The following is a 14,555-nucleotide window of genomic DNA, read 5'->3' on the forward strand; positions in this document are numbered from 1 at the left end:
AAAATCGACGAGTATTGGCAAACTAAAAGAATTGGACAGTTACTGTCGCAAATTATCCATTAAATTCTAAAGAAATTGAGGATATAAGTCACACAAATTGGACTAATCCCAAGGTATTAAAAGTTTTTTGGAATTGAAAAAACAGTATGTGAAATTAAAAGTTTAGGACCCTTAAAGCTTTGTTGACACTTTCAAAAATCAAAATGATATATTTTTTATTTTATTTTGTTTATAATTTTTCTGTGATGTACTCCCTCCGGTCCATAATATTTATCGCATTTGGCTTTGGCACAAGAACTAAGAAAACAATTAATATGTCTTAATTTGTAAACACTTTTACTAAGTTAACCCTACATTGAAACTTGTTTACATTTATGACTACCATTTTCATTTGTTTATTGTATTCTTTCAATAAATTAATGGGGAGTAAACATGGAAAAATAGCAATTAATGCTCTCTTGATATCATAACATGACAAAATATTATGGACCAAAAAAAAATTTCAAATGCGACAAATATTATGGACCGGAGGGAGTACTAGATATCATGTTTTCTATTTATTTTTTTACGTACATATCGTTTTTTTTTGTCGATTTCTAAGATTAACTGAAAATGTAGTGAACTGAGAAATTTTAACTTTTTAAACTTTTTTAGACTAACTTTTCTTATTTATATGTTTTATTTATTTTTTTGCTCATTATTTTTTTTATTTACAATGTCGTCTTCTTCGTCAATTATAAAATCCACCAATAATTAAAGTATCAATATTATCTCATTTTAATTTATTTAGCTTTTAACTTTTTCACATACAATATCGTCTGTTTTGTTAATTTTAAAATCAATCAAGATGTATCAGTATTTTATCTCTATACAAATTAATAAGATCAACCTAATGTCAACTGAAAATCAATAAAAGACCAACAATGTGTAAAACACTGTAACATTGTAATCATTAAGCAATCAACCATCATCAACAAATTTTACTGTAGAATTAAAAAAAAACACAACAAAGTGCGAAAAAACACAATAAAAATGCGAAAGTAACACAATATAACTCCAGAAATTTATAAATTTTGTTAATATAATATGAAAAAGCAGTAGAATATATTAAAGATAATTCTTATATATTTTAATGGTGAAAAAATGTTGTAAGAAAAGAAATAAAAAAAATATATGAAGAAGAAGATGGATGACTATGAACGCCGACGCCGACAACAATGATACACCGAGACAATTATGATAAGAAGCATTCGTTTTTGAAAAAAATGAAGAAAAATAACAATGGGAGGGACGACAAGTAATAATATAAATCTGAAAAAATGATGGAGGAGATGGCGACAATCATTTTCTAATTTAGAAAAAAATGATCGTGGCAAGGGCGACATTAACTATAAAAAAAATGAGCAAATTACTTTAAGACACCTCACATTTGTCATAATTCACGTTTGATACCCCTTATTTGAAAATCAAACGATTTGGTACCTCAGTTTTGATTTTCAAACAATAGGTACCAAACTGTAAATTATGATAAATATGAGGTAGTTTAGAGTAATTTGCTCTAAAAAATCTAACAATGAGAGAGATATATCGATGGTGATGATTTTCGATAATAATGTAAATAAAGTAGTGGTTAAGTTTGTAAAATGCCCTTAATTTATTTATAGGATTTTGAGACAAGTTGGATTTTGATGGGCCTCAACTTCCTTAAAAGTTACAAGCCCATAGACTAATGTCTTAAATTGGATTTTATAATTTGGGCCTAAAAGGATAGCGAGCAACAATTGTGGAGAATAAAAAGCCCAAGCTCCTAATCCTAAACCAGCCCAAAAAGGTTCAGTCCCAAGTGATCAAAACCCTAAATTGTGCATATAAATACCCTAATCTCACGTGGGCGACATTTTTCTTTTCTCTGCTTGTAACAGCAAATCTGAAAGCGTAATCTGCTGCAGCCAGAGAAGAAGAAGAAGAAGAAGAAATGGTAACTCTCTACTTATCCTGATCTTTATTATTAATTGTGTGGTATTTGGCGATGGCTGATCAGAGACCTGTTTGTTGGGCGTAGGGAAAAGGAACGGGAAGTTTCGGTAAGAGAAGGAACAAGACGCACACACTTTGTGTTCGATGCGGTCGCCGTAGCTTTCATCTCCAGAAAAGCCGTTGCAGTGCTTGTGCTTACCCCGCCGCTCGTCTTAGAAAATGTAAATTATACTTCACTATTATTTCATTGCGGCTTATATGCCTTTTTATGGTTAATTTCACTTCATTGTTGGGAAATAAAGCTGTGAATAGATGGTTAAATTAGGAAATTTAGCTAAGATAATATTAAATTTTGTCCTTATCCATGCTGTTGATTTTATAATTAGTTATATTAGGATCACTCGTTTCAATATAGAATTGTGGAATATGTTTAGCTGCTGTTTAATATTGTTTTAGCTTCCGATTCTAGTGTATTTATCGGGCAAAGAATCCTTCTTTTATGATGGTGTATGACTATATTGTATGCTAATTTCTCGAGTCCTATATTTGGCGCTCTGTTTACGATTCCTGAAAATGCTTCTTAAACTAGAAACTCTACATTTGCTTTGTTTTGTTTTGGCATTTTCTGTTTTGGTGTTCCCGTATGAATGTTTTTGTTTCGTGCTGCATAGCGGATGGTAGGAAATTGGAGTTCTTGGCTCCGATGTATTAGGAATTGTTCAGAATAACTATTACAACAGTGGGATCTGGAAAATTAGTATATGTTTTACTTTGAACATTTTAGATTTTGTTAGCTTTTATCCAATTATAGATGGGTTTCAGTTATATAAAACACTGGACTCGAGGGAAATAGCTGTTCTTTTTTCTTAATTTGGTGCTTTGATTCTAGATAATTGGTCATTTGGCAGTTCTTTTTCTTAATTTGGTGCCTTGATTTTAGATAACTGGAGCGTGAAGGCTATCCGTAGAAAGACCACTGGTTCTGGTAGGATGAAGTACCTCCGCAATGTCCCACGCAGGTTCAAGACCAACTTCAGAGAAGGTACCTTATCATCCTAAATATTACAGTTTCTAGTCTAATATTCATCTTCTCCAATGCATAACAGTGTTTTGATTAAATATTTTGTAATCTGATGTTGAGATAGGTACTCAAGCAACTCCAAGGAACAAGGGAGCTGCTGCAGCCACCTCGTAAGCATCAAAAAGGATGGAATTTTGTTTTGTTTACATTTGCAACCTAGAAGTTTTGGATCATTATTATCGACTTTTTGTTATGAATTTGGCTATTTATTGGCTTCTCTTGGCTTCTCTTGGCTTGTTCAAATCACTTCGTATATTACTGTTCTGTTTTTGGCAATACCAAATGAGGTCTGCTTAATTAGTCATGGAGCCATATTTTTATGCTGTGGTTTTGAAAATTTCACAATCAGTGTTGTTGCAATTGGAGGTGGGCATTTGTCTCGAAATCAAAGCAGAGTTGAAGTTTTTATTTTTTAAAATTTGAGACAAACTGGTTTCATAAGAATCTTAAGTATTTCAAATCAATTTTTTTTGGCTCGGTTTGTTTTTGGAAATTGAAAGAACTTTTCTTTGTTATTAATTTCAAAGTGAGCTGAAATCCAAAATGATGTACTTTTTAATTAATTGAAACTAAGTTATCAATTTAATTTCAGTAATTGGTTCTGTTTTATTTTTTTTCATCTCTAACAGCAATTATCCATTCTTTTGCAACTTGTTTGCACTTCTCCGGAAATTCAGATGTGCACTATTAAGGTTCACTCGAGCCATCATCTGCAATTACTGTGTACCCTTAATTGTTGGCTTGGAACCATTCTAATAGAATCCGTGGAACTACTACTATGTAATTTTATTTAAAAAGTAGTTAGAAAAAAAGTAGTAAGAGAAGATAAGTTGTTGAGAAAATAAAATATTTAAATTTAATATCAATGTGCCTAATATTCAAGATTACTTTTTTATATATAAAGGTTAGAAAAATAATTAATTAAAATAACAAAAACAATATTTTATTCTGATAGATTTTATCTAAATTCTAGTGCATGATTTTTCTAGAATATTTGTATCGTTAACGAAAGGCTCAATTACTTAAAAAAAACCCCACCTTGAACTTTTTTTCATTTATACCCTGACCTTGTAAAAAAGTTTTTGCATTTTATTCGTCGTTTTTTAAAATTAGTTCAAAACTTTTTAAATTCAATTTTGCAAGGTCAGGGTGTAAATGAAAAAACTTTTTGAGCCATACTTCGCAACTTTAAATCCAATTTTGCAGGAAAACTTAACGCATCAGCAAATAACACAGAGGAGACGAAATACATCTTGTTGGTCTATACTTCATCTATTTTGAAAGAAAAAAATTATCATGGATGCTCTGCTATAAGATTGCTAGACAAATTCATGATTTTTGTCAAACCGTATTTCTCAAAATAGAAATTTATTTTTGCAACTTGTTCCGGTCAAATCGTATATTTTAACAAGTTGTGGTCAATGGGTATTTATGAGATTATTTTGATAATTTATGGGTATTTATCTAAAAATCCCATTTTTTAATGGGACGATGACAAAAGTACCTAAAATTTTAAAAATATTTACAAAAGTATCTGTAAACTTTTTTTATTTACAAAAATACGACTGATTTAAAATTAATTACAAAAGTACCAAAAAATGAAAATTAATTACAAAAGTAAGATTTGTATAATGTCGATATAATTATGGTATAATTTTGGAATATTAAAATTATAAATCAGATAATTTAAAAATAATATTTGGTTTATTATTGGTATAATTTCAGTATACTTTCGGTATATCGATTATAAAATTATATATATTTTTTCTAGTTGATAACATGTATATTTTTTTTATATGTATTTTTCACTATAGTTGGTAATGAACTAGAAAATTTATATATTGTTGGTATAATTTTAGTATATTGTTAGGTTAATATTTAGTATGCGATGTGGTGTAATGTTGATGTAATAATAAAATTTCAGTATATTTTGATGTGTACACTCTTTGTATACTGTTGGTATAATTTTGGTATATTATTAATTTAATTTTTAGTATACGATTTGATGTAATTTTGGTAAATTTAATATTAATAAAATCTCAGTATGTATAATGTTGGTATAATTTTGACATAATGTTGATATAATGTTGATATAATGTTAGTTTATTAGTATACTGACATTATACCCACAGTATACACCGTATGTTTGATATTATTTTTTATTTTTTTGTACTTTTATAAATATTATTAAGATTTTTGTAAATGAAAAAAGTCAACATGTAGTTTTATAATTATTTTCATTTTTTTTGTTAAATGGTTTATACTATTTTAATCAATGTTAAGCTAACATGGGTTATATGGATGATGCAATCCAATTTTTTTTTTGGGTTTTATTACCTTAATATTCAATTCTTTTGTTTATTTATTTATTTACAAAATTTAGAACATTACATTATATTTTTATATCATTCCAGATGGCATAATTATCATATAATAATGTGTATTTAAAAAAAAAACTATAATAATATGTAATAATTCGTTTCTTTATGCATATGTAGTTATACAATTAAAACCTTAATTAGTTAATTTATTTTCTTAAATTTTGGTTAATAACGTAACATATATTAGGCCATTGTATTGGTTAATTGTAGGAAAAAAAACTTTAATAATTTTTTTTAATAAACTAGTTTGTTATGTACCACGTGGTTTATATTTTTTAATTTATCATGTTTTACATATAAAATTGTTGAACATGATTTTTTAATTATATAAGTATTTATATTTGAGATTATTATTTATGATTTTTTTTATAATATTATTTAAATATATAATTGAAAAATTTAAAACGACAAAACACAAAATGTTTAGTTGCATATGATTTTTTTAGATCAATTTCTTACAACCCCAAAAATTTAAGCTATGAATATTCGTGAACTTATTTGTTATTATTCATTTAAAATTACACTCTTAATTTATCTATTTTTATTCTAGATCAAATAAACATGATTAATTAATATAGTAATTGGTATTGTGATCTATTAGTATGCTATCTAGGAAAAAGAAATCGAAAAATTCCTATTATAACTTTGATTTGAAAGTATCAATAGATATTGTCGAAGAATAAATGTTCTGAATAAAATATTGGAATTACTTTTTTCAAAAACACAATCCAAAAAAATTTTAATATTTAAAATATTAAACAAAAGGACAATCCATTTTATCAATCGATTTTATCACTTCTACGAATATCACAAATTTGTGAAAGAAGTGCAAAATTAGGTATCAGATCATTTTGTATTTCTTTATTCATTCCCATCCAATTTAAAAGAAGGGTTTTCTGATTGGATGAATCCATTTCTTTATCTTGGTGAATTGAAATAAAAAAAAGATTTTTTTATCAATTTTATTAATTATTTGATACTTAATAGTGTTAGTATTTTTTTATCTCCATTTCCGGTATCGATTTAGGATTCAATATCGACCTTATTTCTAAGGCAAAAATTGAGAATTTTTCAATCAAAATAGTTTCCATCTGGGCTTTTCTCTAAAAAAAATATATTATTTATTTACAATAGTCAATATAAATAAGTAGAATATATATTATATAATAAATCATATACATATCAATTTATGAATTAATAAATATTCATAATTCACTATTAACATTTGAGATTGTTTAGCGTGATCTTTTAATTTTATATTTATCATGATTTATATTTGAGATTGTTGCACATGTTTTTCTCTTTTTATATTTATTGTGATTTATATTTGATATTATTTAAATATAAAATTAAAAATTAAAGATTAAATCAATAATCTAAATAAGGTAATACATATAGAAATACTCGATATTATTTAGTATTCATATTTAATTAGAATTAAGAAAGACTTATAAGATTAAGATTAGAAAAAATTCTAATAGTTAAAGTTGAAAAGACATATAAATTTTTTATATGTTCATGAAAGTGTTTGCGGTTAATTAGCATTAACAAAAAACTTTAATGATTAAAGTCTATAATTATGAGGAGGGTACTTTTGTCCATAAATGAAAGCATTTTCTACTAATACACTTGTATATGTTATAGATTTATAAATCATCAATTTGAAAGTTGATATGTTCACTTAGTAACCCGATTTAAACTGTGGAGTACAATTCTTCATTTAATTTTTTTTTGGTATATATTTAAATTGACTTTCAGATAATTTAATATGTTTCTATCATAATTTAGGCGTTTGAAAAGATTTAATTAAAATAATAAATTTATATGTTTCTCTCAATTCTCAAGTCAAAAAGAAAAAATATTCAACAATGTAGATGAAATTAAATTAAAAAAAAATAATTTTTTTTTAAAAAATCATTTTCAACAATGCAATTGAATTTATGGCTTTAAATAATCTCCAAAACTAAAAGAACATCAACGGTACAGTTGAAATTGTAAAAAAAGAAGTAATTGGGTGGTGTCTAATAAATTGAGAAAAACTTGAAAAATAAAAATATATTTATCCAAAGTTGGTGAGTTGATCAATACATGTGTATTTCTAATTTATAACCAAATAAACTGAAATATACTTTTAGTTGGGTTACAAGATTTTAATATAAATGTCTTGTACTGCATCTAATATCTGCAAACTTCAATATGCTGAGTGTCTCTTCACTCTTGAGGCATGTCTTACACTGCAAATAAGTTGCAAGAAATTTAAACAACGAAAACTAATCAAGATGCACAAATTCATTAAAAATTAGAAATTACCTGCAGCAAATGGAAAGATCCCCAAATTTAGGATGAGAAGGTCAATCAAGTTTTAGGATAACAGATGTGCAAAAAAATTAAAACTATAGATGAAGCATAAACAACTCCATACAAATAAAATTCCTTGCAAAACACAAATAGAAACACATACACTCATAAAAAGAAACAATCATCGCACACAAATATAAAACACATAACACAAAATGCAAACACGTTACACAAATATAAAGAGAGAAACACCAACCACGAAATACAAATATAAAAGACACCAACCACGTAACACAAATATAAAAAGAGAAACACCACCATAAAACACAAATACAACGAGAGACACCAAATACAAAACACAAATACAAAAAGAGAATACATAGAGAAACACCAAATACAAAACACAAATATAAAAAGAGAAACACCAACCACGAAACACAAATATAAAAAGAGAAACACCAACCACGAAACACAAATACAAAGAGAACACCAATCACGAAACACAAATATAAAAAAAGAAACACATAAAGAAACACCAAATATAAAACACAAATACAAAGAGAGAAATACAAAATACAATTACAAAGAGAGAAACACAAACTATAATTACACAGAGAGAAGCACAAAATGCAAAACACAAATACAAAGAGAGAAACACAAAACACAAATACGTTCAAAGGGAGAAATAAAATTAGAGAAATGCAAAACACAAATAGGATACAAATAGAGAAGAAATTGTTGCCACTCTCTCCCACTTGCTTGGTCATTGTAAGGGGCAAACCTGTAAGATATATATCTCGAGTAATAGTAAGATTTATAAAATTTCAACTTCAAAAACTATAAATCCAAATTACCTTGTTAGTCTGAGTTCTTATAAAACTGTGACTATTTATTGTATGCGATTATTAAGCAATGGAACTAGAGGATTTATTTCTGACGCATCCTCCAATTTAAATTTGGAACTGCAGAATCAATGAAGATATAAAAGATGAACACTCGGAAAAAAGAAGCCAATGAATGAATCACGGAAAAAGTAAAGTACAGGACATAAAAGGAAGTGTAAACCCGCGATAATGTTAGTGCCAATGTTTGTTTTCTAGGTAGTTTGCCCCGGACCATAGAGAGAGTGCTTTGTTTAGCATCAATTGGTACTCTATAACCTACAAATTGGACATGGGAAGTCACCAGTATTATATAAAGAACATATTCAAAGTAAACAACTTAACTTTACCCACAAGGAATTAAATTAAAGCCCAATAACATAGTAACTCAACGATTACCCTTCACTTTGTTTAAAATGGCAACAGGGGCAAGTTTTTCGGTTGCCAATAGAGCTTGAGCATTGAGGTGCTTCAGTCCCATCAAGGATTACATCCTCTTTATTGATGTCAATTCTATGAAATGCAATCTATCAAACGTGAAAACAAAAAAGAACAAACAATGACAGAAATAAGATTGAGTTCTTAATATGAACAAAGGAACATTCACAAATAGAACAGTTAATGCAAGACGGAAGAAGAGTTAAAAGAGGCGAAATTTTAGAAGAATATGTGATCAATTATATAGCACAAGATCTTGACAGATTCCCAAAACAATGACTTGCACATTTATTTTCAAGCATTCAACAAACTATAGAAGGGAACACAAAATGATTTAAGTAGTCTATTCCAAAGAAAATTAGATATTATGAAGTGCTACGAACAGACATATCATATCCAAAAAAAATACATAACTTGTTATCCAAGGGTGCAAACAGTGGGGGTGCAAACAGTGGGATAAATAATAGAAAAACAGTCAAAAATTATTATAATGGGTAAACCTGAAGCTTCAAAGTAACCAGATGCAGGCAGGCATATGAGGATTTTCCATAATCCCACGCTTCAATTGCTGAAGCTCTTCTTATAAGAAGGAAACAGAGACTTCTCACTGACAATCTAAACACGAGCATTTTGACAAACGAAAAAAGACAAACATGCAAATGGAATTCCTTGCAAAGAACAAATAGAAACACAAATACACTCATAAAGAGAAATAAACCTGTGGTTCACAAATACATAAAGAAACACAAATAAGAGATACACAAAACACATAGAAAAACATAAAATACAAAAACAAAAACAAAGAGAGAACACCAAACACAAAACACAAATACAAAAAGAGAAACACCAAACACAAAACACAAATACAAAGAGAGAAATACCAAACACCAAACACAAATACAAAAAGAGAAACACCAAACACAAAACACAAATACAAAGAGAGAAATACCAAACACCAAACACAAATATAAAGAGAGAAACACCAAAGACAAATACAAAGAGAGAAACACCAAACACAAATACAAAGAGTGAAACACCAAACACAAAACACAAATACAAAGAGAGAAACACCGAATTCAAAAAACAAAAAAAGAGAAACACCAAACACAAAATACAAATACAAAGAGAGAAACACAAAACACAAATACAAAGAGAGAAATATAAATATAAAGAGAGAAACACAAAACACAAATACAAAGAGAGAAACATAATTAGAGAAACGCAAAATACAAATAGGATAAAAATAGAGAAGAAAATGTTACCACACTCTCCCACTTGATTGGTCTTTGCAAGTGGCAAACCTGTAAGATCTACATCTCGAATAATGGTAAGATTTGTAAAATTTCAACATCAAAACTATATATCCAAATTACCTTGCTAGTGTTTGAGATAATATAGAACTTGGACTCAAATTGATTGTCATATATGCGATTATTAAGCAATGGAACTTGAGGCTTTAATTCTTATACATCCTCCAATTTGAATTTGTAACTGCATAATCAATTAAGAAAAGATGAACACCCGGAAAAAAGAAAATAATGAATGAATCACGACAAAAGGTAAAGTACAGAATATAAAAGGAAGTGTAAACCCACGATAATGTCAGTGCCAGTGTTTGTTTTCCTGGCAGTTTGTCCCGATCCACAGTGGGAGTGCTAAGTTTAGCATCAATTGGTACTCTAACCTACAAATTGGACACGGGAAGCCACCAATATTATATAAAGAACATCTCCAAAGTAAACAACTTAACTTTACCCACAGAGGATTAAATTAAATTAAAGCCCAGTAACATAATAACTACAACGATTACCCTTCACCTTATTTAAAATGGCAACAGGGGCAAGTTTCTCAATTGCCAATAGAGCTTGAGCATCGAGGCGCTTCACTCCCATGAAGCATTACATCCTCTTTATTGATGTCAATTTCATGAAATATAATCTACCAAACGTGAAAATAAAAAAGAGCAAACAACAACAGAAATAAGGTTGAGTTCTTAATGTGAACAAAAGAAAATTCACAAATACAACAGTTAAAGCAAGACGGAAAAAGAATCAAAAGAGGCGAAATTTTAGAAGAATATGTGATCAATTCTGTAACACAAGATCCTGACAGATTCCTAAGACAATGACTTGCGCATTTATTTTCATTGAGCTAACACCATGAAACATAATATTGGTATTTAACTCAAATGAATTCATTTCATTAGGATAGAATTGAAATAATTCATTTTCATTAAGTTATCAGTTGCTATTATAAGTAAGATAAGTTTTTTTACTCTTTGTCCATCATCAGAAGTAAAAGGTAAGCTTATTAGTATAAAGCATTCAACAAAATATTCCTAATGACATTTTATTATTCCGCTTTCCTCATCTGACTCTTGGTCTTGGCTCATTCCCTAGGATCCAATGTGCTAGAACCCACAGGTAGAGCATGCTACTGGCTGGCCTTTTTAACATCTGAGATGGCTAATCGCATATTTTCAAGGAGTCATTCTAGTTATGCTTGGTCTCAGCTAGACTAACACACAACACAATACAAAAAGTTTTGTAACTTACGTTTGAATGACGCTCATGAGTTCATCTTCTCCATAAGTACGATTGAAAGCCTAGTGTTCACCTTTTGCATCAACTTTCCATGAGTGTCAAATTGCTGTAAATCAATAGAGTACTGAACTACTGATTGAATTGAATTGAAACAAAATAGAAACAATTTGATAAAGTAAATAAGGATTTAAAAACAATTTGCTCTGAGTTTGCTTGCCGGTCATCTTCAACAGCACTAGAAGAGAAGGAATATAAACGGGTTTTGAGATATTACACTACCCATTTAAAACCAATGAAACCTATTGGTTTTATTCTAGCTGTTAAATTTTAGTTCATTATGTCTAGATGATTCATTTTCATGCTTGAATGAATTTCAAATAACATATATGATTGCATACTGTCAGATGCCCTCTTTTTGCTTTCATCCACCACATTCTGAATATTTGTATTGTGATGTCGTATATGCAGCACGATTAATAAATTAAGTGACATATAAAAATACTAAATCTAGTAGCAAAACTAGGTTGAAGCTTACCTAACACCTCGAGTCCCGTCAAAGGTACAAAATCCAATTTGAGAGCATATCTTCCCTGTTGCCTGCGTTAGCCAAAGGGACGAAAAAGAATGTGAAAAAAATGCAATACTTCATTAAAAGGAGATCGAGGTTATGAGTTAGGTAACAATACGAGCGTTGTAACAGATGGCAACATGTCTAACCCTACAGACCTTTATAAAATGAAAAAGACCGTTAAAGAAACTGAGAAGTGATATTGTTTACCTGAGATAACAACATTTCCAGAATGACTTCCCCGTATTGTTCTATCATTGTCTTGCATTGTTGGCTTATTATACCGGATGCTCCAATGTCATGATTTATTTGAGTAACCACAGTCTAAGGATATGAAAAAAATATATAAAAATGACAATCAAAGACAGCTTCATTTCAATCAGATTATAATTTCAACATCATAATGAAGCAAATCAATGTTCAACTTTTCATAATACAACCATACGGGAAATTGTCTAAATTGTAAAAGGTATAGTAAAAATTGAGGAATTATTAATAAACAAGAGCAGCTCAAAGGGAGAAAAATATTTGAGATAAAGCAAGACACTTGATTGAAAAAGTTGAATTACAGATTACTCTGGTGTGAATATATTATGAATCTGCAAAGAGAAGAGAACAACAAAGTTATCATCAGATCAGAGAAACTAACTAAGCTGACCTGGCTGAAATGATCGGAGGACGAATATTCATAGTCATAGGTTTTGTTATAGTAATTGGAATCCTGAAAATGGGACCACGCCATGGTTCTTTGCAATCAACTCCATACACTTCATAATAATGTAAACCGTCACTTAGCTTGGCACGATCAGCCATAATGCTGATAAGAGGAAAAAATGTTAAGAGATTGCAACTTTAGTTATAACACATTGTACTACCATAGCCTTCATAAGAGGCTGGATTTACTTTAAAGATAAAGAAATGAATCTCCTTAAAGGGTAAAAAAGAGATATATTATGAAGATTCTATCTTTGACATCTAAATAAAAATATCTCAAGAAAACAATGAGTATCACCTTTAGTTGTGAATCTTTAGCTAACAATTTAAGTTGCTCACGAAGTAGATCATTTTGATTCTGTACAGAAACCAAAAAGACATTAAAGTTAACATTCAAATTAAAGAACCATATATTGAATTAAAATTAAAAAAAACTATAGTGAAGGAAACAAAAGTTGAGGAATTATCAATGAAAATTACCCAGCAAGAGCTGCTCAATTGGAGAAAAATACTTGAGATGAAGCAAGATGTTATCTATGACTTGATTGATGGAGTTGAATAGTAGATTAGTCTGTTGTGAAACTGCAAGGAGAAGAGCAACAACAAAATTATCATCAGATTGGAGAAATTAACTAAGCTGAGAGAGTAGCAGTAGTTAGTTAATTAGACATGTACACAAAACAGAACAAACAATCAAAAGTTATTATAATGCGTAAACCTAAAGCTTCGAAGTAACTAGCATACGACTACAATTCAGCATACGACTTCAGACTAACTAATATCCAACATACCACTTCAAACTAACTAAACACTAAATAGGAACCGTACTAACTACAATCCAGCATACGACTTACAAATGAAAGTTTATAGTTTATTTCTGACCATCTCCGAGGTAGAAAAACATAAGCAATAAAATAGATCAAGATGTAATTACGATAGAAATCACAAACTAGTTTTTTTTATTTTAACATTAATATTTGATGACTTATATAAATAAATCAAGGGATTATTTTCCAAATACTTATTTTGGGTAAAGTATTTACAATATTTTGGCCATATTTTCCTCTAATCCTACATTACCTAATAAGCTAACTTATTTATCAAAAATACCCACTATATAAAGAAGCCTTATTTCATTTTAGGTCAAACTTTTACATAGCCACTTTTTTTTCTCTCTCTTCTTCTCTCTTCTTTTCTTCTTCTTTTCTTCTTCTTTTTCATTTGATTTTCTATTTATCTCCTCCGATTACTTTTCCGTTCGTCTTTCCGGTCGCGCTTCCGTTCGTCTACTTTCGATGGATTTCTCGTCGTTTCCGGTCGTTTTTCCGTTCGTCTTTTCCGTTCGCGCTAGTTCATTCGTCTTTTCCGTTCGCGCTATGAATAAAAAAACTGTCGGTCGGTTCAGTCGGTTCGGTTGACCAAACCGAAAAAAGACCGAAAACCGAAATTGAAAATCGGAAAAGGTATTTTGGTAAATAAAAAAACAAAACAAGTAAATAAAGTTAGCGCAAAAAGTCAAAAAATAAAACTCAAAACTTGCAATGTAAAGTTATAATTATTTTGAGGAAACATGTATTTAGGGAAATTAGCACATAAATCAATGTAATTTATAATTTTTAAAATTTAAAGAAGACGAGCATTTTTTTTCCTAAAAAAAGTACTTTTGGGCCTAAA

The 14,555-nt window shown here is 29.2% G+C and overlaps 2 protein-coding genes across 19 annotated transcripts; one reads left to right on the plus strand and one right to left on the minus strand.

Annotated features, from left to right (window-relative positions):
* The first annotated feature begins 1,870 nt into the window (after window positions 1-1,870).
* On the plus strand, window positions 1,871-3,378 carry LOC126666213 (60S ribosomal protein L37-1). Its single transcript, XM_050359218.2, has 4 exons — window positions 1,871-1,978; window positions 2,063-2,198; window positions 2,918-3,019; window positions 3,123-3,378. The coding sequence occupies exons 1-4, from the start codon at window positions 1,976-1,978 to the stop codon at window positions 3,170-3,172; spliced, it is 291 nt and encodes a 96-aa protein (XP_050215175.1). The 5' UTR covers window positions 1,871-1,975; the 3' UTR covers window positions 3,173-3,378.
* A 4,101-nt stretch (window positions 3,379-7,479) lies between these two features.
* LOC126664486 (aspartic proteinase A1-like) lies at window positions 7,480-13,827 on the minus strand. 18 transcript variants are annotated; one of them, XR_008789606.1, is made up of 12 exons: window positions 13,362-13,568; window positions 13,180-13,239; window positions 12,826-12,984; window positions 12,378-12,491; window positions 12,135-12,196; window positions 11,612-11,705; window positions 10,874-10,994; window positions 10,652-10,740; window positions 8,592-10,547; window positions 8,459-8,518; window positions 7,750-7,832; window positions 7,480-7,673 (listed from the first exon to the last, which is right to left on the minus strand). XR_008789606.1 is itself a non-coding variant. In XM_050356888.2 (6 exons), the coding sequence occupies exons 3-6, from the start codon at window positions 12,907-12,909 to the stop codon at window positions 11,729-11,731; spliced, it is 366 nt and encodes a 121-aa protein (XP_050212845.1). In that variant the 5' UTR covers window positions 12,910-12,984; window positions 13,180-13,239; window positions 13,362-13,565; the 3' UTR covers window positions 11,712-11,728. The 18 variants fall into 18 exon arrangements, 2 of the variants coding, with proteins under 2 accessions (XP_050212845.1, XP_050212846.1); XR_008789603.1 differs by having other exon boundaries at window positions 7,750-9,145; window positions 10,319-10,366; window positions 10,430-10,547; window positions 13,362-13,565; XR_008789598.1 differs by adding an exon at window positions 13,736-13,827 and having other exon boundaries at window positions 7,750-10,547; window positions 13,362-13,463.
* Window positions 13,828-14,555: the final 728 nt, after the last annotated feature.

Source organism: Mercurialis annua, linkage group LG1-X (genome assembly GCF_937616625.2).
Source record: "Mercurialis annua linkage group LG1-X, ddMerAnnu1.2, whole genome shotgun sequence".
NCBI lineage: Eukaryota > Viridiplantae > Streptophyta > Magnoliopsida > Malpighiales > Euphorbiaceae > Mercurialis > Mercurialis annua.